Below are 22,106 nucleotides of genomic sequence, written 5' to 3'. Positions count from 1 at the left end.
TAATGCAATTTTGAGTTCCGTGGAATTCAGGTTGTAATACAATGAAATACAGCATCGTTGAAATAAAAGAAGCAACACAAAATAAAATTTAAAAATCATGAAGTGTCTTTCCCAGAACATTACAATTGCTACAAAAGGCAGAAAAACTATTAAGTCCCCACCCCCTCCCTCCAAGGCCATTAGCAAATTTTGAGTGGTCTGTTGGGTGTCAGAGGCAGGGAACCACAGCTCTAATCCATTTGTCTGAGAGAGCGGGGAAACAGGTCTACTGCCCTATGCCCTGCAAACAACCCCTCTCTGTGTTATGAAGGCTTACCTGTAAAACCGCCTGCCTGGCAACCCAAGGGGATCAATGAACGCTCTCTCCAGAAGCATCAGCTGATCATTCGCCATCCGCACAGCAATGGGGCTGTAAAGTGAGAGAGACATCATAAGAACATAGGAAAACCCTGTTGGATCACACCAGTGACCGTTTCTTCCAATGGTCAAGCATGCCTCTGGGAAAGCCCACAAGCACAACAAGAGGACAATACCCAGCGATGGGTCTTCAGAGGTACACAGCCTGGAGGTAGAAGACAAACATTATGCCCATTATTGTCTCCAGGCTATATGCTACCTCCAATGCTAGCCTTATCCTCAATGAGTTTGTCCAGTCCCTTCTTAGATCTGTAAGTTTGTATGACATCAGACGATTATGGGCACATGGAAGGCACTTTAGCCTAATGTTCTGCTTTCCATAGGCTCTCTCCTAAAGTGTGATACTACATTCCAACCAGCTTGGGAGTTGATGTATTTTTAGCAATCATGTTGCTTAGAAGATCCAGGCTGTTTTGCCTTTCCTTGCTTTTTCATTCACCCACTCAGCTGCTCACCTGCATTCCATCTGGTGTCAACAGAGCCTGTGACATACAGAAGCGGTCTCTGTGGCTTTGTTTCCATATATAAATTTATCGAGCCGTACTACTGTTGAAGCAATGATTCTTCAACATCAACTTCATTGGACTGGTCATGTTGTGCGGATGCCTGATTATCATCTTCTAAAGCAACTACTCCATTCCGAGCTTAAAAATGGAAAGCGTAATGCTGGTGGTCAACAAAAGAGGTTTAAAGACTGTCTCAAGGCAAATCTAAAAAAAAAAATGTAGTGTAAACACTGATGACTGGGAAACACTGGCCTGTGAGCGCTCCAATTGGAGAACAGCCTTTACCAAAGGTGTCATGGGCTTTGAAGACACTCGAACTCAGGACACAAGGGAGAAACGTACTAAGAGGAAGGCATGCTTGGCAAATCCACACCGTGATGAACTCCCGCCCGGAAAGCAATGTCCCCACTGTGGAAGGACGTGTGGTTCCAGAATTGGCCTCCACAGTCACTTACGGATTCATTGTTAAAACCGTGTTTATGGAAGACACTCTTACTCGGCTACGAGTGATCGCCAAAGAAGAAGAAGAAGAATACAAGTGATGGTAGCTGCACCTGCAGCTTTACTTAAGTTGCATAAAGGCATTCTCATTTCAGCAACAGTGTAGGAATCTTGGGTCCGATGAAAATGCAATGCCGGTTCCAAGTAAACTGTGGTTTGCAAATCAGGGATATGGACTTAAGTTTGCCAGGCTCTTTATTAACCCCAAACCATTTATTTTTATTTTCTAGTTGCTTATTGCTTTTAAATGTGCCTTGCGTTTTTCTTGCGACTCAACATTGATCTCCATCTCTGTTACATAAATTTCTTAAAAATAGAGTATTTGAAAAATGCTGAACAGCAGCGCATTCCGTCTGTTTATTTTTTAAAAAAAGAAAAACCAGTTTTGCAAACACATACTCACTCGTTCTGATCAAGCTGTGATAATCTGTGGTGAAAATCAGCAGCTGCCTCTGTGAAATTAGCCACAGCAGAAAAGAGAGGATCTGCAAATACAGAGTTGATAAGTCAATTTCCTAATTTAGAAAAGAGTAAAGCTCACAGTTCAGTGTCAGGGGGTCCCAGGCTTAAATCCTGGTCACCTCCAGTTCCAAACAAACAGGAAGCTGCCTTAAGGTGGCCAATCAGATCTAGTTCAGTATTGACTATGCTGATGAGTGGTGGTTTCAAATGTGTCATAGAGGACGGCGCTGTGGTCTAAACCACAGAGCCTCTTGGGCTTGCTGGTCAGCGGTTCGAAACCCCACAGTGTAGTGAGCTCCCGTTGCTCTGTCCCAGCTCTTGCCAACCTAGCAGTTCAAAAGCACACCGGTGCAAGTAGATAAATAGGTACCACTGCAGCGGGAAGGTAAACGGCATTTCCGTGCGCTCTGGCTTCCATCACAGTGTCCCATTGCACCGGAGGCAGTTTAGTCCTGCTGGCCACATGACCTGGAAAGCTGTCTGTGGACAAACACCGGCTCCCTTGGCCTGAAAGCGAGATGAGCGCCGCAACCTCATAGTTGCCTTTGACTGGACATAACCATCCAGGGGTCCTTTACTTTTTTACCATAGAGAATTGGGCTATCAGTGAGTACTATGTTCTATGTTCCATCTCCACTGAAAGAAGCATTACACTTCTAAATGCTAGTTGCAGGAAAATCACAGGTGGACGGAGTGCTCTTGCGCTCATGCCCAACTTTCAGGCTTCCCACAGGAATCTGTTCAGCCACTGTAAGAACAGGCTTCTGGACTTGATGGGTCGTTGGCTTGATCCAGCAGGCTTGTCTTAAGTTCTTGTATTAAATCACAGAAGAGTAGTTTGTTGGCTGAGCATTAGGGGGAGATCTTGGAAGGTAAGAGCAGTTCTAAAGCCGAACCAAATGGAGTAGTGGACAAATAAAATAGGAACAACTAAAAACATTGGGGGAAATGCCATTAAAAAAAGAGAATGAAACATTAATAGAATTAAAGTGATTATAGATACACATATATAAACCTACAAATAACTACCATAAAAATAGCACAGTACCAGCCCTTTCGTTAAAAGCAGTGAGTTTCCCAAAGTTTGTTGGAACAAGAAGGTCTTCACCTGCTGGTGGGAGGACCACAAGGAGGGAGCCAGTCTGTCTCCCCCAGGGAAGGAGTTTCAGAGTTGTTTGGGAGCAACCACCGAGAAGGCCCTCTCCTGGACCGAACATCCTGGTGAGGGTGGTGGAACCAAGAGAAGGTGGGACCTAGAGATCTTCTGAAGATCTCAGAACCTGGGCAAGTTCACAGGAGAGAATACGGTCTTTCAAATAACAAACTACAGCTCCCAGGATGCTCTGGGGGGAAGCTATGTGCTTTAAAGGTGTAGGTGTGACCAATATCTGTCGCTAACAGAGGCCTGTAGCAACAGGAAGCACATCTGTACAGACTTTGTACCCCTTTTGCGTCAGGCTCACCAAACGATACTTGGTAGGTTCCCAGCTGCGCTTTGTGCCCCTTGGCCACATTGTAGATTCCGTCGGCGTAGGTCCTCAACGCTTCTGCATAATCTCGGCAATGGAGAGGAAGGACCTGGGAATCGGCCAGTTCGTAGACCAAGCCTGCCCGGAGGTGAGCGACGGCAAGCTGCTTCCTGAATTCGGGGTCGTAAAACCGCTCGACTAATTCAAAGGTCTCGTACGTGGTGTGGTAGAGAGGGTAGTTACTGAATTTGTCTACTTTCTGGAAAAGGAGAGCAAAAAAATGGGTCAAATGTGCCTGTCCTGGACCCTTTAGTGTAGATTCCTGCATTGAAGGGGGTGACCGTTGGGGTTCCTTCAAACTACAGTTCTATGATTCTAAGAAAGGTGGAAACTCAATTACAGTCATACCTTGGTTCTCAAATGGCTTAGTTGCTGAACAAATCTGCTCCCAAACACTGCAAACCCGGAAGTAAGTGTTCTGGTTTGTGAACGTTTTCCGGAGCCGAATGTCTGACGCGGCTTCTGTCTGAGTTTAGGAAGCTCCCACAGCCAATCGGAAGCTGCGCCTTGGTTTTTGAACGGTTTCGGGATTGGAACGGACTCCCAGAATGGATTAAGTTTGAGAACCAAGGTACCTCTGTATTAAAGTTTTCCCACATCACAGGCCCAGTCCAACTCGGCTCACTGTCAGTTTGGTGAAGGCAAGTTCAAGCACTAAGGGGCAAATTGGGCACAGGGATATAGGGAGCTGTCTTATACAGAGTCAGATCATTGGTACATCTACCTCCATAATGTCTACACTGACTGTCAGCAGCACCCCAGTATTTCAAGCAGGGAGATGGAAACTGAGACCTTTTTCAAAAGCTCTGCCACTCAGCGGGGCTTATGACTTATCCCATGTAAGTGTGCAATGGACTGCTGCTTTATTGTTTTACATTTTTTTTTTTTTTTGCAGAAAACTGGATTGGTGCTTCCCCGTCCATTTTTCCCCCAGTGGGAGCTTTCCCAAAAATAAAAAAGGAGACCCAACTGTTGTGATGTGATCACAGCTGTCCAGAAATAAACAGAAGGGTATCATCTTTCGGACAGCCTGTCCGGCTTACCCTATTCTTAGTGTACCGGGCTCTGCCGGACGCGATCCCCAACCGCTGGAAGAAAGCTTCGAAATCGCTGCCTGATCCGAGCTTGCTGATCCTGCCCAGAGAGAGAGAGGAAGACGTTGCAATAGTTAGATCCAGTGCTTTTTTCCCCTAGGGAAGCAGGGATTCGTATACCCCTAAACATTTTGTGAATCTATGTTTGGCCTTGAGGGGCAGTATTTCAATATGAGAAGGAAAATGAGAGTACCCCTAAACCTTTTTTTTATATATATAGAAAAAAAGTACTAGTTAGATCAGGCATGGGCAAACTCGGCCCTCCAGCTGTTTTTGGACTACAACTTGTTTAGTCGTGTCCGACTCTTCGTGACCCCCTGGACCAGAGCACGCCTGGCACTCCTGTCTTCCACTGCCTCCTGCAGTTTGGTCAAACTCATGCTGGTAGCTTCGAGAACAGTGTCCAACCATCATTTATTTATTAAAATTTGTATACCACCCTTCATCCAAAGATCTCAGGGCGGCTGACAAGTGAAACATAAGATACAAAAATAAGATACATAATAAAACCAAAGCAAACCAATGACCCACATCCCACAGACACATATTAAAAGCCATAGACGAACTCCTGGTTGAAGAGAAACGTGGTTTTTTGCCTGGTGTAATGAAGGCACCAGGCAAGCCTCCCTGGGGAGGGCATTCCACAAATAATTATTAAGGTGACTGGCTAATTAAGATGAAAATTAAAGTGCAGAAACGTCTGCGGGCATAAATGGTTGTTCAAGGAACTTCTGAAAATAAAAAGCGAGGGCCGAGGTTGCCTATGCCTGCACTAAATGAATGAAACAGGGATATGAAAGCCCTACCTGCCCTTTGTGTGGGAATTTTGATGGCACACGCATACCTGCAATTATTTAAGTAATGGATGTTCCTGCTAGGGCTGCCATACGTCCGGAATTTCCCAGACATAGCCTGGATTCGGCCCTCACAACAGCATCAGCGCAGCAATCGTCCGGGAAAATCTGGACACATGGCAACCCAAGTTCATGTTGGAAGTGTAGATTTTGGTGAATTTCCTTAAAAATAGCTCAAAACTTTTTGTGTGTGTGAGCCTTTGTATAAAAAGTTCAACAACAACCCTCCAAAAACAAATTTGGCAATCCTAGTTTATGCCAATAAACTTTTAATTAAAAATAAAAAGTAATGGGCTTGCATGTGTGGATTAAGCAAGGGATTCTCTTACCTGGGCAGAGTCTTACTTTCTGGGGATGGGTCTTTCTCAAGCCAGCTTTCATAGAGGGTTTTGCTTCCATATCCATCATCAGGGTTTGCTATCTAGGGAAGGAAAACAATGTGTCTGAATATGGCGATTTCAGCATTATAAGAGAGGTGCCACCTGTCCTATACGTTTAAAGCAGTATCCTTTCACTTTAAACAGCCAGTTCCCCCAAAGAACTCTGGGAACTGTAGTTTTGTTAAGAATGCCAAGAGTTCTTAGAAAACCCCTATTCTCTCTGGGAAGCCGAAATTCTGAGTGGTTTAACAGCCAATTCCACTTCCCAGGGAACTGTGGGAACCCTGCCTCCTTTGGAATGTTGATTCAGCACGAAACGGTGCACAAACGCGAGACCTGCGTTTGCACCTGTCCTCAGAACCATGAGGTCTAGAAACTTGAATTTTTTTATTTTAAAAAACTGTGATTCCTTAAGAAGCATTCCCTGCACCGAGGATCCCTGTCATCGTTCACCTCAAGTGCTTCTTCCAGCCACACAAGGACAGATGAAACTAGGAGAAGGAAAAGGGAGGGTTGGGGCGGAGCCAGAAAAATGAGATGATTTGTACCTCTTTCGTCAGATCATACACCAATCGATTGAGAAGAGGAGTACAGTCTACTCTTAATGTGTAGTTGCCTGAAAACCAAAGTATATATAGACATTTGTATTAATACTAATGGGACACTCTTCAAAAAATAAAATTTGACTTAAAAAAATTATAATAGTCTACGTCATAACAGACAATACCAGATTTATGTACAGTCATATCTCATGTTACGTTTGCTTCATGTTACGTTTTTTCAGGTTGCGTCCCGTGGCGACCCGGAAGTACCAGAAAGGGTTACTTCTGGGTTTCGCCACTTGTGCATGCACACAAGCGCCAAATCGTGCCGCGCACCTGCGCAAATATAGCACTTCAGGTTGCGGGCTTTTCATGTTGCGAACAGGCCTCCGGAAGGGATCCCATTCGCAACCAGAGATACCACTGTATAAGCTAAACAAGCTATAGCTTAGAGACCCACTCTCTTGGGGCTCCCCAAAAAATTAAAGGAAAAAAACACCTGGATGTACATTTCCAAAATATAAGATAAAAAACAAATAAAATGGCTTTAGATACTTATTAGCAGTGGCATAGCGTGGGTTGTCAGTACCCGGGGCAAGGCAAGTAATTTGCGCCCCCTAACCCGTGGATTTTAGCGAGCGCCTCCCCCCCAGATGTTGCGCCCAGTGCGGCTGGCCCCCCCTGCACCCCCCACACTACGCCACTGCTTATTAGGTCCATAAATTACCATACATTATATATTCAACACGAAAAACAGCAACAATTTGTTGTTGACAAAGGACAGCTGGACATATCAAGGGCCCCATTACCTTCAGTAGCTTAGGGCCTCATCAAATCTAAATCTACCTCTCTCGACATTGGCTATTCGAGTGCCGTCTCTCAGTACTGGCTATTTAAGCACCGGTATCTCTGTTAAACTACAGAGCCTAGGACTTGCCGATCAGAAGGTCGGCGGTTCGAATTCCCGTGACGGGGTGAACTCCTGTTGCTTGGTCCCTGCTCCTGCCAATCTAGCAGTTCGAAAGCACATCAAAGTTCAAGTAGATAAATAGGTACTGCTCCGGCGGGAAGGTAAACGGCGTTTCTGTGCGTTGCTCTGGTTCGCCAGAAGCGGCTTAGTCATGCTGGCCACATGACCCGGAAGCTGTACGCCGGCTCCCTCTGCCAATAAAGCGAGATGAGCGCCGCAACCCCAGAGTTGGCCACAACTGGACCTAACAGTCAGGGGTTACCTTTATCTCTCTGAATGTAAAAGGGCACAGAACTGAAGATGGTCAAACGATGCTCACCTTCTATAGAAGAGTCCGAGTTGATGTAAGCCACAGCCCGTGCTTGAAGAATTTTGGTATTCTCCTGCAGTTACAAAAGGATACAAGCACCGCCAGGTGTATGACAAAGTTAACTGGGTTGTTTTTCACAACAGCAACAGCAGCAGTTGCATATAAAATGGACATGCAAGTGCAATCACATGTATGAACTGTGATAGCTATGTGCATTTCTCCAGTTGCCACAGGGATAGAACAATAGAACTTTAGAGTAAAAAAACCAGAATCATTTTTACTTGGTATTGTACGTGAGGATATTAACAGACAGGACAACATACTCTTTTTATATGCAATAACAGCAGCAAGAGTATTGTTGGCCCAGAAATGGAAACAAGAAGAACTACCGACGAAAGAAGAATGGCAGATGAAATTAATGGACTATGCAGAATTAGATAAGATGACAGGAAGGATTGGAAACCTGCCGGACCAGAGATGCACAGAGGACTGGAGCAAATATTCAAACTATTTGAAAAGCAACCGTAATAAACAGATTACGCTAGTAGGACTACAAGAAGTTTTCTAAGGAGGATTTTGAGAAACATTGTAGAGAAGATTATGAAGAGAGTTATTAGTTAAGATAATTGAAAGTAATAGTGAAATTAAGAAATGTAAATTAAGTGAAAAAGATTGGAAAATTCTCAGATGTGATTGATAGAAGTAAAAAAAATGGTATAAGTTATGAAATTAGGTTAAATGATTGATGAAAATGATATGTCAATATATATATATATATATATATATATATATATATATATATATATGAATGAACTTTAGAGTTCAAAGGCACCCCAAGCGTCATCTAGTCCAGCCAGTCCCCTGCAATGCAGGAATCACAGCTAAAGCATCTCGGACAGATGGCCACCCGACCTCTGTTTAAAAACCTCCAAGGAAGGACGCTCCATCACTGTCCAAGGGAGTCTGTTCCACTGTGGAACAGCTCTTACCACCAGAAGGTTCTTCCAAATGTTTAGTCTTTTCTTACTGTATGTATTTCTGTGTTGTTGTTTGATTATAAGCTGCCCTGTGATCTTTGGATGAAGGGTGATATAGAAATAATAATAATAATAATAATAATAATAATAATAATAATAATAATAATATATTTATACCCCGCCCATCTGGCTGAGTTTCCCCAGCCACTCTGGGCGGCTCCCAATCGAGTGTTAAAAACAATACAGCATACAATAGTAAAGACTTCCCGAAACAGGGCTGCCTTCAAATGTCTTCTAAAGATATGATAGCTGCTTATTTCCTTGACATCTGGTGGGAGGGTGTTCCACAGGGTGGGCGCCACTACCGAGAAGGCCCTCTGTCTGCTTCCCTGTAACCTCACTTCTCGCAATGGGGGAACCGCCAGAATGCCCTCAGGGCTGGATCTCAGTTTCCGGGCTGAACGATTGGGGAGGAGATGCTCCTTTAATTAATGATAATAATAATCACCACATAGAGCAGGATTGGGGGCAGAGTGAAATGAAGTCAATAGAAGGGGGGCTCCCCCATGGGGTCATCCCATCACTGCTAATGCAGACCCCCAAATCTGCTAATAATCCACGTTGTAAAAGATGTTTGTGCTGTTTGTGGGAAAACTCAGGGCCCCTTCAGACCAGTGTATTCTTGCTGTCTGGAGAGGCACATTGCAATCAATGACTAGGTTAGATCCTTAACTTCCATGGGTCTGTTCTGAGGGGGGAAAATAGAGAGTTCCTGCAAGTCTCAGCAAAATATTCTGGAACCGGTTAACCACTTACCTCTGCCCATTCGGTGGAACCCAACAGCCCAAATTCTTCCGCATCCCAGCTGGCAAAAATTATTGTTCTCCTAGGCTTCCAACCTGTTGGCATTGAAAAGGTAATCATCTCTCTGGATGGTTCAACTTATAACAAGGCTGAGGAATCTGTGGGCTTCCAGCTGGATTGGACTACAACTCCCATCAGCCTCAGCTAGCATGGCCAATGGCCAGGGAGGATAGGAGTTGTAGTCTAGCAACACCTGGAGGACCAAAGCTTTTCCCATGCCTGCTTTTTAAACACAGCCCCAGGGCAGTTAAAAACCATGCTCCAGTAACCTCTATAAAATAAGGATCTGTTTCTGATTGCCTTAGTTTGGGATCAGGATTTTGTTTTATTTGTTGCTTTTCATTCCATCTGCCGGCAATTATATTCCTTAAGCAAAGGACCAAGCAGCCTTATAACCTCTTTATAAAAAAAAAGCATTTAAAATTTCAACTCGCACTCTGATCAACAAGAGCAATCAAAATTGAAAAGGCAATGCCATTACAAAAATGGAATCGGGTTTTAGAAATGCTTTTGAAACATGATGATGATGATGATGATGATGATGATGATGATGATGATAAGACTAATACAGTGGTACCTCGGGTAAAGTACTTAATTCATTCTGGAGGTCCGTTCTTAACCTGAAACTGTTCTTAATCTGAAGCACCACTTTAGCTAATGGGGCCTCCTGCTGCTGCTGCACAGCCGGAGCACGATTTCTGTTCTCATCCTGAAGCAAAGTTCTTAACCTGAGGTACTATTTCTGGGTTAGCAGAATCTGTAACCTGAAGCGTATGTAACCTGAAGCATATGTAACCCGAGGTACCACTGTAAGCATCTTTCAGGAAACTGTTCCACCAAAGAAATTCTCACACCCCATGGAAGTGCACATGAAACCTAAGTGTTGGGACCCAAATCATCTCCAGATCTTAGGACTTAGGAAGAAATACTTTGTGAGCTCAGAATGGACTTTAGGGTCTAAACCAGCTTCCCCAACCTGGTGACATACACTAGTGGCCAATATTGTGAAAATGTTTTGGGGAAAGTGTATTTCTGAGGTTTGATGGCTCATAACACCTAATTGGCTCTCTAAACACTCGTGCTCATTGGCTACATTCAAATGAAGAAAAATTACTGCATATCAACCTAAGCAAGCTGTGCTTCCTTTTTCTGGTTATTTGGCTAAAACTTTTACTAGAATACAGATAACTGAACAAACGTTGTTGCATTACATTCCTCATTAAATTATCTTTTCATTGATATGTAATTTTATGGTATTACTCCCAAGATAAAATGGTGTTATGAGCCATCAAACCTCAGAAATGCACTTTTCCCAAAAGGTTTCCACAATTTTGGCTACTAGTATATATTGTTGGACTACAACTCCCATAATTCATGTCCCCTGGTCATTCTGGGAGGGACTGATGGTAACTTAAGTCCAACAATTTCTAGAGGGGAAGCCTGTCTTAGGCTTATATAAGTCTGCAATCCTGTACCCATTAAACTTTATGAAAGTTGCGCTAGACTTGCCAAGACTTATTTCTAGGAACAGGATATTGCTGTAAAGTGAATCACTATTACGATGAATTGGGTCTAGAAAGATATAGCCTGGGCAGCATGCTTCATGTTTTATTTTCTAATTGTGCAGTTCATTACCTTTCTTCACCAACTTGCCAAAACTCCGAGCCACTTCTTGAAGGATGGCTGCCCCAGTGGTTGGGTCGATGCCGCCAAAGACCCAAGAATCTCTGTGGCCTCCCAAAATTATATACCTATCTAGGGAGAGGGAGCAAAAACAAAACAAAAATATAAGAGAGAAACGTTACAAAGAACTGGATCTAACTCAAAATATACTTGGCAGATGTTTCTTTCCTTATTCTGATCAGACTTTTCCCCCCAAAGGGGCTAGTGGGGTGGGAGAAGAATAGAATTTTTCAGAGGAAGAATAAGAGGAAACCCAATTCATTCCATTCAGCAATGCTGCAAAAAGTGTTCTTTCGGAGTCTCAAATTCCGGTTACCTCTGAAGCGTCTGCAAAAGAAATGACTGCAAAGCACTAACAGGCTCAAAACCAGGGTTGAGCCGAAGTGATCTATGAAGGATTGGCTTTGCTAGCTGTGTTTGCAGCTCCCCACAGTGGCGTCGGCAGGGGTAAGGCTCAGGGGCAGAATCCTAGAGCCCCACTCAACTTCCAAAAAAAAGCAGAAGGAACTGGGGTCTGGCAGAAGCTCCTGCTGCAGTCCAGGAAGGAGCGGCATTTATTTGCTGATCTCCCCCCTTTCTAACAGCAGCCCCTTCTACCATCTCTCATGCTGTTCTGCAGGGTTCCGACAAACTCTTCCAAGTAGGGTTTCCAAGGGGCTGTATAAATCAGGAACCCCAATAACTGCAAATCGCTTTATGGGGACTGAGCTTGCACTACAATGTTAAAAAAAACCTCCATCTCAAGGAGGGACAAGATGGCAAAATGGGCCTCTGGGTGGACCTTTCACTCTGTTGTTGTTGTTTAGTCGTGTCCGACTCTTTGTGACCCCATGGACCAGAGCACGCCAGGCACTCCTGTCTTCCACTGCCACCAGCAGCTTGGTCAAACTCATGTTAGTAGCTTCGAGAACACTGTCCAACCATCTCGTCCTCTGTCGTCCCCTTCTCCTTGTGCCCTCCATCTTTCCCAACATCAGGGTCTTTTCCAGGGAGTCTTCTCTTCTCATGAGGTGGCCAAAGTATTGGAGCCTCAGCTTCACGATCTGTCCTTCCAGTGAGCACTCAGGGCTGATTTCCTTCAGAATGGATAGGTTTGATCTTCTTGCACTCCATGGGACTCTCAAGAGTCTCCTCCAGCACCATAATTCAAAAGCATCAATTCTTTGGCGATCAGCCTTCTTTATGGTCCAGCTCTCACTTCCATACATCACTACTGGGAAAACCATAGCTTTAACTCTAACGGACCTTTGTTGGCAAAGTGATGTCTCTGCTTTTTAAGATGCTGTCTTAGGTTTGCCCTCGCCTTTCTCCCAAGGAGCAGGCGTCTTTTAATTTCCTTTCACTCTAGGAACATTTTAAAACCAATAGCCGTTAGGCCAGAAACAGCTCACCAGGTTCCACGGCTCCTTTGATGGTCCCAATAACGTTGTATATTCGCGTGATTTTATTGATTGTGTGAACGTGCATTCTGACTTTCCTGTAGAATAAAAACACAGTATTCTGTGAGAGCATAGTAGTATCAACCAAACTAAGACTTGCCAGATCAACAGTGAGGGGATGAATTAGCATTGGGGGTCTGCTCCTGGTGCCAAAGAGTGAAGTACCTGAAGGCTTGATCCAAGGAACAGCTTATCCAGGGCAGCTTCTCGCAGTACCAAAGCCTTGTTTTCTTGTACAGTCATACCTTGGTTCTCAAACAGAATGCTTTCCGGGAGTCCATTTGACTCCCGGAACCATTCAAAAACCAAAGCTTGGCTTCCGATTGGCTGCAGGAATGTCCTGCAACCAATCAGAAGCTGCAGAAGCCGCGCCGAACGTTCAGCTTCTGAAAATAGTTCGGAAACCGGAACAAGCACTTCTGGGTTTCGATCGTTCGGGAGCCAAGGCGTTCGGCTTCCAAGGTATGACTCTACAAGAAAACAAGGCTTTGGTACTGTGAGAAGCTGCCCTGGATAAGCTGTTCCTTGGATCAAGCCTTCAGGAACTCCTGCTCTGGCTCATGCAACCTCTTTCTGGGAGCAAAGAGCAAATTCATGAACTGGGTCAGTGCAAGAGATTTTGCCGACTGAGGCAAAAGGCAACATGGAACCTGCTACCACCACTCAAAGTTGACTCAAGTGGCAGTAGAAACCTTGACACTGGTGCCAGGATGGCATCTTCCACTGCCAGGTAGCTGAGGGAGGTGCAAAACAGGTCATGTGTCCCACAACACCTCACCACCACTTCCAGCACTCCAGCATCCACCACCTGAGATGGTCACATCCTTCTGCCTAATGATAGGGCTGGCCCTGATTGTGGGAAAGGGCCATAGCTCAGTAGCAGAGCTAGAGGGACCCAATGGTTTGCCTCAGTATAAGTCCACTTCCTATGTTCTTCTATTTCTCCTTAGTCTAAAGTTTTCCCCTTGTTGAACTCTGCAGGGAGAACAAGGACAAAAACAGAATGAGTTGACTCTGCCCGTCCTTGGCTTTGGCACCACCTACTGTTGGCCTCCATACCTTCTGCCTTGCCAGTCCCAATGGGATATGCCATTTGTGTAGGCAATATGCTATGTGAAAGACACAGAAGACCTTCCAGGAAATGGCAGCAACTCTCATATTTCATAGGCTGTTTCATAGGGTTTGGAACGGCAGCTGGATGGTAGAAGTGTTCAGACTGACCTTCTGGAGTAGGTGCCGGAAAATCCGGGCCCAATGTTATAGGACACATTGAGATTTCCCTTCCAACTCTCATCTGGAGGTGGAGGACCTGCCATGGACCTGCAGGAGTGAAAGCAGGCAGACAGATCTTGGCAAGGTTGTTGAATTAGCAGCCATCATCTCCTTAACACAGTGATTCCCAAATGGCAAGTATGAAGGGGGCCCAACATTTAGTGGCTTTAGGGCTTGTCATCAAATTAATATGTGGTATGTTTTCTGTTTTAGGGTCAGGGCTTCTGGATATGCATGCAGCTGCCCCTTGTGAATTGCTGTATTGCAGGTAGCGGTCCTACTATGTCAAAATGATTCTGTTTCACTGTCCCTTTCAGAGGAAACATCCAGTTTAACTTATTTTCTTTACTTATAATGTTTTCAATCCAATCCTTCCTCCAAGGAGCTCAGGAGAGCATATAAAGCATGCCCACCTCACAATGTTGTCCTCACAGATACGTTGAAATTTAGTTAGGCTAAAAGTAAACTAGGCTGACCCATCCAGTGACCTTCATGGCTAAATGGAGATTTGAGCCTAAATCTTAGTTTAAGCAGTGTGAGATTAGGAGCCAAGCTCATATTTCCAAGATAAATACGGTGTCATGCCAGTTCTTTTTCCATATCAATAAAAACAGGGGGGTGGGGGGTGGGGGGTGGGTAAAACAACGATATTTTAATATTGCTAGAATAACTGTATGAGCTCACCCTGCTTTCTGCAAACACCAAAGATGACTGAAATCTACATACCGTAATAAAATTTCAGCATCGTGGTAGCCAATGGGATGAACTGGGATTCTGGGAATCCCTACTCCATCGTCAACTCCGTATCTGAAGGTATATTCTGAGGAACCAAGAAGAGTTTCGAGATAACCACTGTGTAAGCTTTGTGCAAGGGATGCAGGTGGCGCTGTGGGTAAAACCACAGAGCCTAGGACTTGCTGATCAGAAGGTTGGCGGTTTGAATCTCCGCAACGGGGTGAGCTCCCGTTGTTCGGTCCCTGCTCCTGCCCACCTAGCAGTTCGAAAGCATGTCAAAGTGCAAGTAGATAAATAGGTACCGCTCTGGCAGGAAGGACAACGGCGTTTCCGTACACTGCTCTGGTTTGCCAGAAGCGGCTTAGTCATGCTGGCCACATGACCCGGAAGCTGTACGCCAGCTCCCTCGGCCAATAAAGCGAGATGAGCGCCGCAACCCTTTAGGGGTCCCTTTACCTTTACCTTTACCTTTAAGCTTTGTGCAAGCAAATCTGGGTGAATCCTGAACAGGCAGGAAACCTTGAAACTCACCCCGTGAAGCAAATAGTTAAACTTACTTCCCAAGTGTAAGACTGTGCTGGGTACATCACTAACCTTTGGCTGGATACCCCGGGGTAAGGGGATCTCCTGCACCGTTGAGGTTTAAGACATTCCCGCGCTGCACTCCTCCTCCAGGGAGATTCCACCCATGCGGATAGGGCTCGATTCCAGGGGCACAGTAATCCGCAGAGTCTGAGTAAAGGATAATCCCTTTAGCTCCAGCTAACATGGCATTTTTAACCTACAGAGCAGCCAAACATTAAGAAGTGGTTTTCAAAAGGTGCGTTGCCATAGCCCGAGAAATCAGTGGCATTCGTTCCTTGTCTTGTTGCCACTGGCTTGGAATTAACTTGATCCCCTTCCCCTCTATCCTTTTTCCTTTCCCCTTCTGTGATGGAACTCCTATTTGGGGACTTCCTTGGCTTTTTTTCTGGCTCATGTAAGACCAGTCTGGATAGTTGGCCTTGGTAGAGATTTGACGTTTTCACCCCCAAAACGTTTTTGATTTGAGTTTCTATGCGGGTGGCGCTGTGGGGTAAACCACAGAGCCTAGGACTTGCCGATCAGAAGGATGTTGGTTCGAATCCCCGCAATGGGGTGAGCTCCCGTTGCTCGGTCCCTGCTCCTGCCAACCTAGCAGTTCAAAAGCACGTCAAAGTGCAAGTAGATAAATAGGTACTGCTCCGGTGGTTTTGTGCGCTGCTCTGGTTCGCCAGAAGCAGCTTAGTCATGCTGGCCACATGACCCGGAAGCTGTACGCCGGCTCCCTCGGCCAATAAAGCGAGATGAGCGCTGCAAACCCAGAGTTGGCCACGACTAGACCTAATGGTCAGGGGTCCCTTTACCTTTACTGAAATGAGGCTGCATTTTAATGTTGTAGTTTAATCTTGTTTTTAAGTTGTATTTTATCAATTGTTTTATACATGGTGTTGGCTTCCCTGAGCCAGGTCTTGGCTGGGGAGGGCAGGGTATAAATAAAAGTTGTTATTATTATTATTATTATTATTATTATTATTATTATTATTATTATTATGATGATGTGACTGGAGAACCTGTGGCCATTTTAGATGTGCTTGAACCCCCAGCTACTATCGAGGCGGACTTTGGTAATATGGTGCCTGGAGCAAGGACAAAATTTGTGCCTCCTGCTGCAGTGGGACCTGCAGGAGGAGAAGTTCAAAGTGGTCTACTCTGAGGTGGCGTTGGAGCAGCAGGGAGGAGGAGGAGGCAGAGAAGAGCTGCCCACCCTGCTGAAATTGGGGGAGCCCCTCTGGCTGCATCCCGCAGCTCCTCTCCAATGGGGGCCAAGTTTTTGTCTCCCCTGACACCCCCTCGCCTCTGGGGAACAGAAGGATCTGCCCGGATAGGGATCTGGGGTTAGCTAGGCAGCACAACTCAGTTTCATTCCAAGTCAAATTCCTAGAAGGGACAGTGAGAGTGTTCCTGGTGTGGTAATATTAATAGGTGGAAAGAGTCTATCCTGAGACTAGGGACTCAGCTACATTAGCCGAGAAACAACGTTTGGGATGCGTTATAAACATGCAACACCAGGTGGAACCAGAGAGCAAAAAAATAATAAACATTAAGCAATTTCCATATCGTTTTTTTCTTTTGTTATAACAATTTAATTTCTGACTTATTTATAACGTTTTTTCCCTGTGTGTAGATCCACTCTATGTTTAAATAAGCTGAAAAGCTTTTGAAGTTCTCTGTAAAGAGCATTTGCCTGAAGCTAAGGATTGCGCCTCACATGAATAAACCATAAAGCTTGAAACCCTCATTGAGTGTAAATAAATTAAAAATATATAGTTTTGTTTCAGAAGTGCCTCCTCTTTAATGTTACCCTCTGGTACAGCTGTCAACTTTTTCCTTTTTTTAAGTGAAATTCCCTTATTCTGAATAGGATTCCTCACAAGAAAAGGGAAAAGTTGACAGCTATGCCCTCTGGGTGGGATATAAGTGGACACAAGGCATTCTTCACTTGAACAAAATACCCCGGCTGCTCTTTAATAAAGGAACCTTACAACAAACAGTTAAAACAGACATCTCCATTAGAGCTAAGAGGGAGAGTTGACTCTTTTAAACACCCAGAACACTGGCTACCCATCTGCCACCTTTAATGGGAGAGCCTGTCATACAACTATATGATGAAATGGAACACACCACTGCAGACTATAGGGGAACATAACATATTCAAACACTCCCTGGCATTAACAACGAAACAAAGCTTTTCAGGTAAAAACAAACCGCAGTAATATTAGGAATATTGCTTCTGGCATAATTTGCTTTATGCTATGCAGGTTTCTACTTGTGGGGAGGTGTTTTTATAGCAGGGAGAACTCAAAAATGGGATCTCTACCTGCAAACTGAAGTGGTATGATCCACCCTAACCCCCTCCCCTCACCCGGGGAGTTTGCTCCCTCATTCCCACCTGATGTATTTCCACACAGAAACCTGAAAAGCAGCCTCTGAAAAGATTTATTATTAGGGAAGGAAATGGGGGGGGGGGAGAAGGAAAGAGAATGCAGCAGCAGCAGCAGCAGCAGCAGCAGAGATATCATCAACTTACTTTGTTTCCTCGGAATATTTTCCCATATCGGGCAATGACAATCTTTCCTGTACAGTTGATTCCCATCTCACGCTCTAGTTTGAAAAAGTCTTCGGTGCGGCCGTAATTCACATACACCAGATCTGCCTTTTTGTGGAGTGGGGGGAAAAATATTACATTTGATGTCACTGTCCATGGTTACATTGGGAATCTCTTATACAGTGGAACATTGGTTCTCGAACGCCCAAAACCCGGAAGGAAATGCTTCCGTTTTTGAACGTGCCTTGGAAGTCGAATGGCTCCCGCTGCATGTTTTTCAATTTTCTCAGCCCTTTGCGCCTCAGTTTTTGAATGTTTCGAAAGTCAAACAGTCTTCTGAAATGGATTACGTTTGAAAACCGAGTTTCCACTGTACAGTGGTACCTCGGGTTAAGTACTTAATTCGTTCTGGAGGTCCGTTCTTAACCTGAAACTGTTCTTAACCTGAAGCACCACTTTAGCTAATGGGGCCTCCTGCTGCTGCTGCGCCGCCGGAGCACGATTTCTGTTCTTATTCTGAAGCAAAGTTCTTAACCCGAGGTACTATTTCTGGGTTAGCTGAGTCTGTAACCTGAAGCGTATGTAACCTGAAGCGTATGTAACCCGAGGTACCACTGTACTTGTGTAGAGTAATAGTCTTTAAAACACCTATATCAAAACACATGAACTTGGGGAGTCTTGAAATGGTCAACTCCCATCCAGACTACTGTGATACATTATACAGGGGGCTGCCCTTGCAGATGGTCCAGAAAATGAATAAGTAAGACCTGCTACAAAATGTTGTATTGTGTTCTTAGCTCCTGGCAGAATATTCCTTGTTCAGGATTCCAGCCATGCCTTCTTCCAGGACACTCCGTTGTGTCCCACAACCAATTTTCCATTTTTCTTTACCGTTTAAAACGCAAGAAACTATTGGTTTTTTTTGCCTGCTTTGGTGATGGGGGTTCCTTCTTCCACAGTAAGTTTGAACATATTGATATCTCCCTCTTGTTTCTCAGAATAAAATTTAGAATATTAACTGATGCAACGGAAAGGGGTGGATTTGCCCTGCCAGACTTTAAACTTTACTATGAATCAGCATCCTTTTGCTGGTTGAAAGAATGGCTGCTTCTGGAAAACACAGACATTTGGGACTTAGAAGGTTTTAACAATGTATTTGGATGGCATGCATATCTGTGGTATGACAAGGTCAAAGCGCATAAAGTATTTAAAAACCATATTGTCAGGAAAGCATTGTTTAACGTTTGGATAAGATATAAGGAATTATTGGAAAACAAAACCCCAAGGTGGCTGTCACCAATGGAAGCAAAAGCCCAGAAAAAGCTCAATATGGAGGCCAAATGGCCGAAATATTGGGAAATTTTGGAACAAGAGGGAGATAGACTGAAATTGCAGAGTTTTGAGAAACTAAAAAACAAAGTGCGAGATTGGCTTCATTATTATCAGATAATGGAGGCATATAATTTGGATAAGAAAATTGGCTTCCAGGTGGAAAAATCAAAATTAGAAACAGAACTGTTAGAACCCAAAACTAAGATTTTGTCAAAGATGTATAACTTGCTGTTGAAATGGAATACTCAGGATGAAACGGTGAAATCTGCTATGATTAAATGGGCACAAGATGTTGGACATAACATTATATTTGCTGACTGGGAACAGTTATGGACCACAGGTATGAAGTTTACGGCATGCAATGCCTTAAGAGAGAATATTATGAAAATGATATACAGGTGGTACATGACCCCAGTCAAGCTTGCAAAAATCTATCATTTGCCCGATAATAAATGTTGGAAATGTAAAGAAACTGAAGGTACATTCTTTCACCTTTGGTGGACGTGCCCAAGGATTAAGGCTTTCTGGGAAATGATCTATAATGAAATGAAAAAGGTATTTAAATATACCTTCCTGAAGAAACCAGAGGCCTTTCTTCTGGGCATTGTCTGCCAATTGGTGCCAAAGAAGGACAGAACTTTTTTTATGTATGCTACAACAGCAGCAAGAATACTCATTGCAAAGTATTGGAAGACACAAGATCTACCCACTTTGGAAGAATGGCAGACGAAGGTGATGGACTATATGGAATTGGCAGAAATGACTGGCAGAATCCGAGACCAGGGAGAAGAGTCGGTGGAAGAAGATTGGAAGAAATTCAAAGACTATCTACAGAAATATTGTAAAATTAATGAATGTTAGAATGATGTTGGATAGAAATTAAGTGGTTTCCAGCTGTAATGCTTTAAGAGAATATGAAAAAAGGGTTATAAATAGGTAAAAATCTAATGGTAAGGATTTGCTGAACCAACAATTTGAAGTGGAATACAAAAAAGGGAGGTATGAGGAGGTCCGGGAAACAAGCTAAAGGAAAATAAGCAATGGAAAATCTGTGTGTTTTTAACTATTTTTATTTTGTATTTTTGTTATTTTTTCATTTTTATTGTAATACTTTAAAAAATCTTAATAAATATCTTATAAAAAAATGAAACTTGTGGTTTATGATCTGCAGGATTGAGGTAAGAAAAGAACGAGAGCCAGTGTGGTGTAGTGGTTAAGAGCGGTAGTCTTGTAATCTGGGGAACCAGGTTTGATTCCCCGCTCCTCCACATGCAGCTGCTGGGTGACCTTGGGCCAGTCACACTTCTCTGAAGTCTCTCAGCCCCACTCACCTCACAGAGTGTTTGTTGTGGGGGAGGAAGGGAAAGGAGATTGTTAGCCACTTTGAGACTCCTTAAAAGGGAGTGAAAGGCGGGATATCAAATCCAAACTCTTACTAGGGCTTGGCACCCCTGCTCATATCGCTCACCAACCTCAAACCCTCCCTTTACACTTCGCCCATGCTCAGAGGCACAACGTGGAGATACTCACTATCAATACAATTACAGTGGTACCTCGGGTTAAGAACTTAATTTGTTCTGGAGGTCCATTCTTAACCTGAAACTGTTCTTAACCTGAGGTACCACTTTAGCTAATGGGGCCTTCTGCTGCCACCACGCCGCCTGAGCACAATTTCTGTTCTCATCCTGAAGCAAAGTTCTTAACCTGAGGTACTATTTCCTGGTTAGCGGAGTCTGTAACCTGGAGCATCTGTAACCTGAAGTGTCTGTAACCCGAGGTACCACTGTACTTGTGTAGAGTAATAGTCTTTAAAACACCTATATCAAAACACATGAACTTGGGGAGTCTTGAAATGGTCAACTCCCATCCAGACTACTGTGATACATTATACAGGGGGCTGCCCTTGCAGATGGTCCAGAAAATGAATAAGTAAGACCTGCTACAAAATGTTGTATTGTGTTCTTAGCTCCTGGCAGAATATTCCTTGTTCAGGATTCCAGCCATGCCTTCTTCCAGGACACTCCGTTGTGTCCCACAACCAATTTTCCATTTTTCTTTACCGTTTAAAACGCAAGAAACTATTGCTTGCAAACTTTTCACTCCCCTTCCCACACTGACTTCTGAGGGCTGGATTTGTGTTTTCCCACTCCTTACCGTTGGTGTGCCTTGCGCCGAAAAAGCGTTATATGGCGGCAGCACCTCTGAGACGTTTTCATATCCTGGAGGAGGAAGCTCAAAGAGTGACGTGTTGAAAATCTGTTCGCAAGAAGAGACACTATTAGAAAGCTGAAGTAGCATGTCACATACATTCAGAAAAGGTTTGTACCCTTTGAGAATTGGAATTTGATATTTTGAATGCCAAATAGCCTCTGTTGTTGTTGTTGTTTCTGGAAAGAGCTGGGCTACCAGCTAGGTGCCCATGGTTTGAGGACCTCGCTGGTGTCCACAAACTCTCCAAGTCCTCCAACGACCTTGCTCACTGGTCAAAGTGGTGAGCATGGCTACCCCTCTTGAAAAACACACAGAATGAAAGGAGGGAATTGGGAGAGTACTGCCTTTCCCAGCTCCTCTCCTAACTCTGTGTTCTTCTCAAGGCTCAGGTTGGTACCTGAGCAGCTAAAACAGGGGTCACCAAACATTTTGGTCCATGATGTGTGGCATAATTTGTTGGTCACACTGCTTAAAAAAATATTGAAAACTTGACGACCTGTGCCTTGGGTTAATGCAGGGAATTTTGGCTGTCCAACAGAATTTTCCTTCCCTTTCCTGCACCCCCCCCAAAAAAAAATCTGTTCAGGTAGAGGAGAGGGAAGGAAGGTTTGTTGGTTTATAACCACCTTTCTCACTCACTAGTTCAAGGTGGTGGGTATGGTTCTATCTCTCCTCATTGAATCCACCCAACAACCCACTGAGGTAGTATAAACGGCTTCCGTCCAGTATATCTGAAGGAGCGTCTCCATCCCCATCGTTCTACCACTGAGGTCCAGCACCGAAGGCCTTCTGGCGGTTCCCTCACTGCGAGAAGCCAAGTTACAGGGAACCAGGCAGAGGGCCTTCTTGGTAGTGGCACCCGCCCTGTGGAACGCCGTCCCACCAGATGTCAAAGAGGAAA

At 44.3% G+C, this 22,106-nt stretch overlaps 1 protein-coding gene across 1 annotated transcript in view; it reads right to left on the bottom strand.

Moving 5' to 3' along the window:
* Window positions 1-22,106, bottom strand: part of LOC128412532 (N-acetylated-alpha-linked acidic dipeptidase 2-like) — a 32,996-nt gene that overhangs the window by 1,754 nt on the left and 9,136 nt on the right. The window contains exons 4-18 of the mRNA XM_053385569.1: window positions 21,149-21,250; window positions 17,645-17,770; window positions 15,130-15,316; window positions 14,527-14,620; window positions 13,750-13,848; window positions 12,481-12,566; window positions 11,042-11,161; window positions 9,359-9,441; window positions 7,575-7,638; window positions 6,292-6,359; window positions 5,693-5,784; window positions 4,459-4,549; window positions 3,350-3,614; window positions 1,828-1,909; window positions 317-409 (exon numbers count right to left, since the gene is read on the bottom strand). Of these exons, the coding sequence (XP_053241544.1) occupies window positions 317-409; window positions 1,828-1,909; window positions 3,350-3,614; window positions 4,459-4,549; window positions 5,693-5,784; window positions 6,292-6,359; window positions 7,575-7,638; window positions 9,359-9,441; window positions 11,042-11,161; window positions 12,481-12,566; window positions 13,750-13,848; window positions 14,527-14,620; window positions 15,130-15,316; window positions 17,645-17,770; window positions 21,149-21,250 (1,652 nt within the window). The remainder of the gene's footprint in view (window positions 1-316; window positions 410-1,827; window positions 1,910-3,349; window positions 3,615-4,458; window positions 4,550-5,692; window positions 5,785-6,291; window positions 6,360-7,574; window positions 7,639-9,358; window positions 9,442-11,041; window positions 11,162-12,480; window positions 12,567-13,749; window positions 13,849-14,526; window positions 14,621-15,129; window positions 15,317-17,644; window positions 17,771-21,148; window positions 21,251-22,106) is intronic.

Source organism: Podarcis raffonei, chromosome 4 (assembly GCF_027172205.1).
Source record: "Podarcis raffonei isolate rPodRaf1 chromosome 4, rPodRaf1.pri, whole genome shotgun sequence".
In the NCBI taxonomy this organism is placed as follows: domain Eukaryota; kingdom Metazoa; phylum Chordata; class Lepidosauria; order Squamata; family Lacertidae; genus Podarcis; species Podarcis raffonei.
The sequence above is the reverse complement of the archived record's forward strand: the minus strand, read 5'-3'. Positions and strand labels throughout refer to the sequence as shown.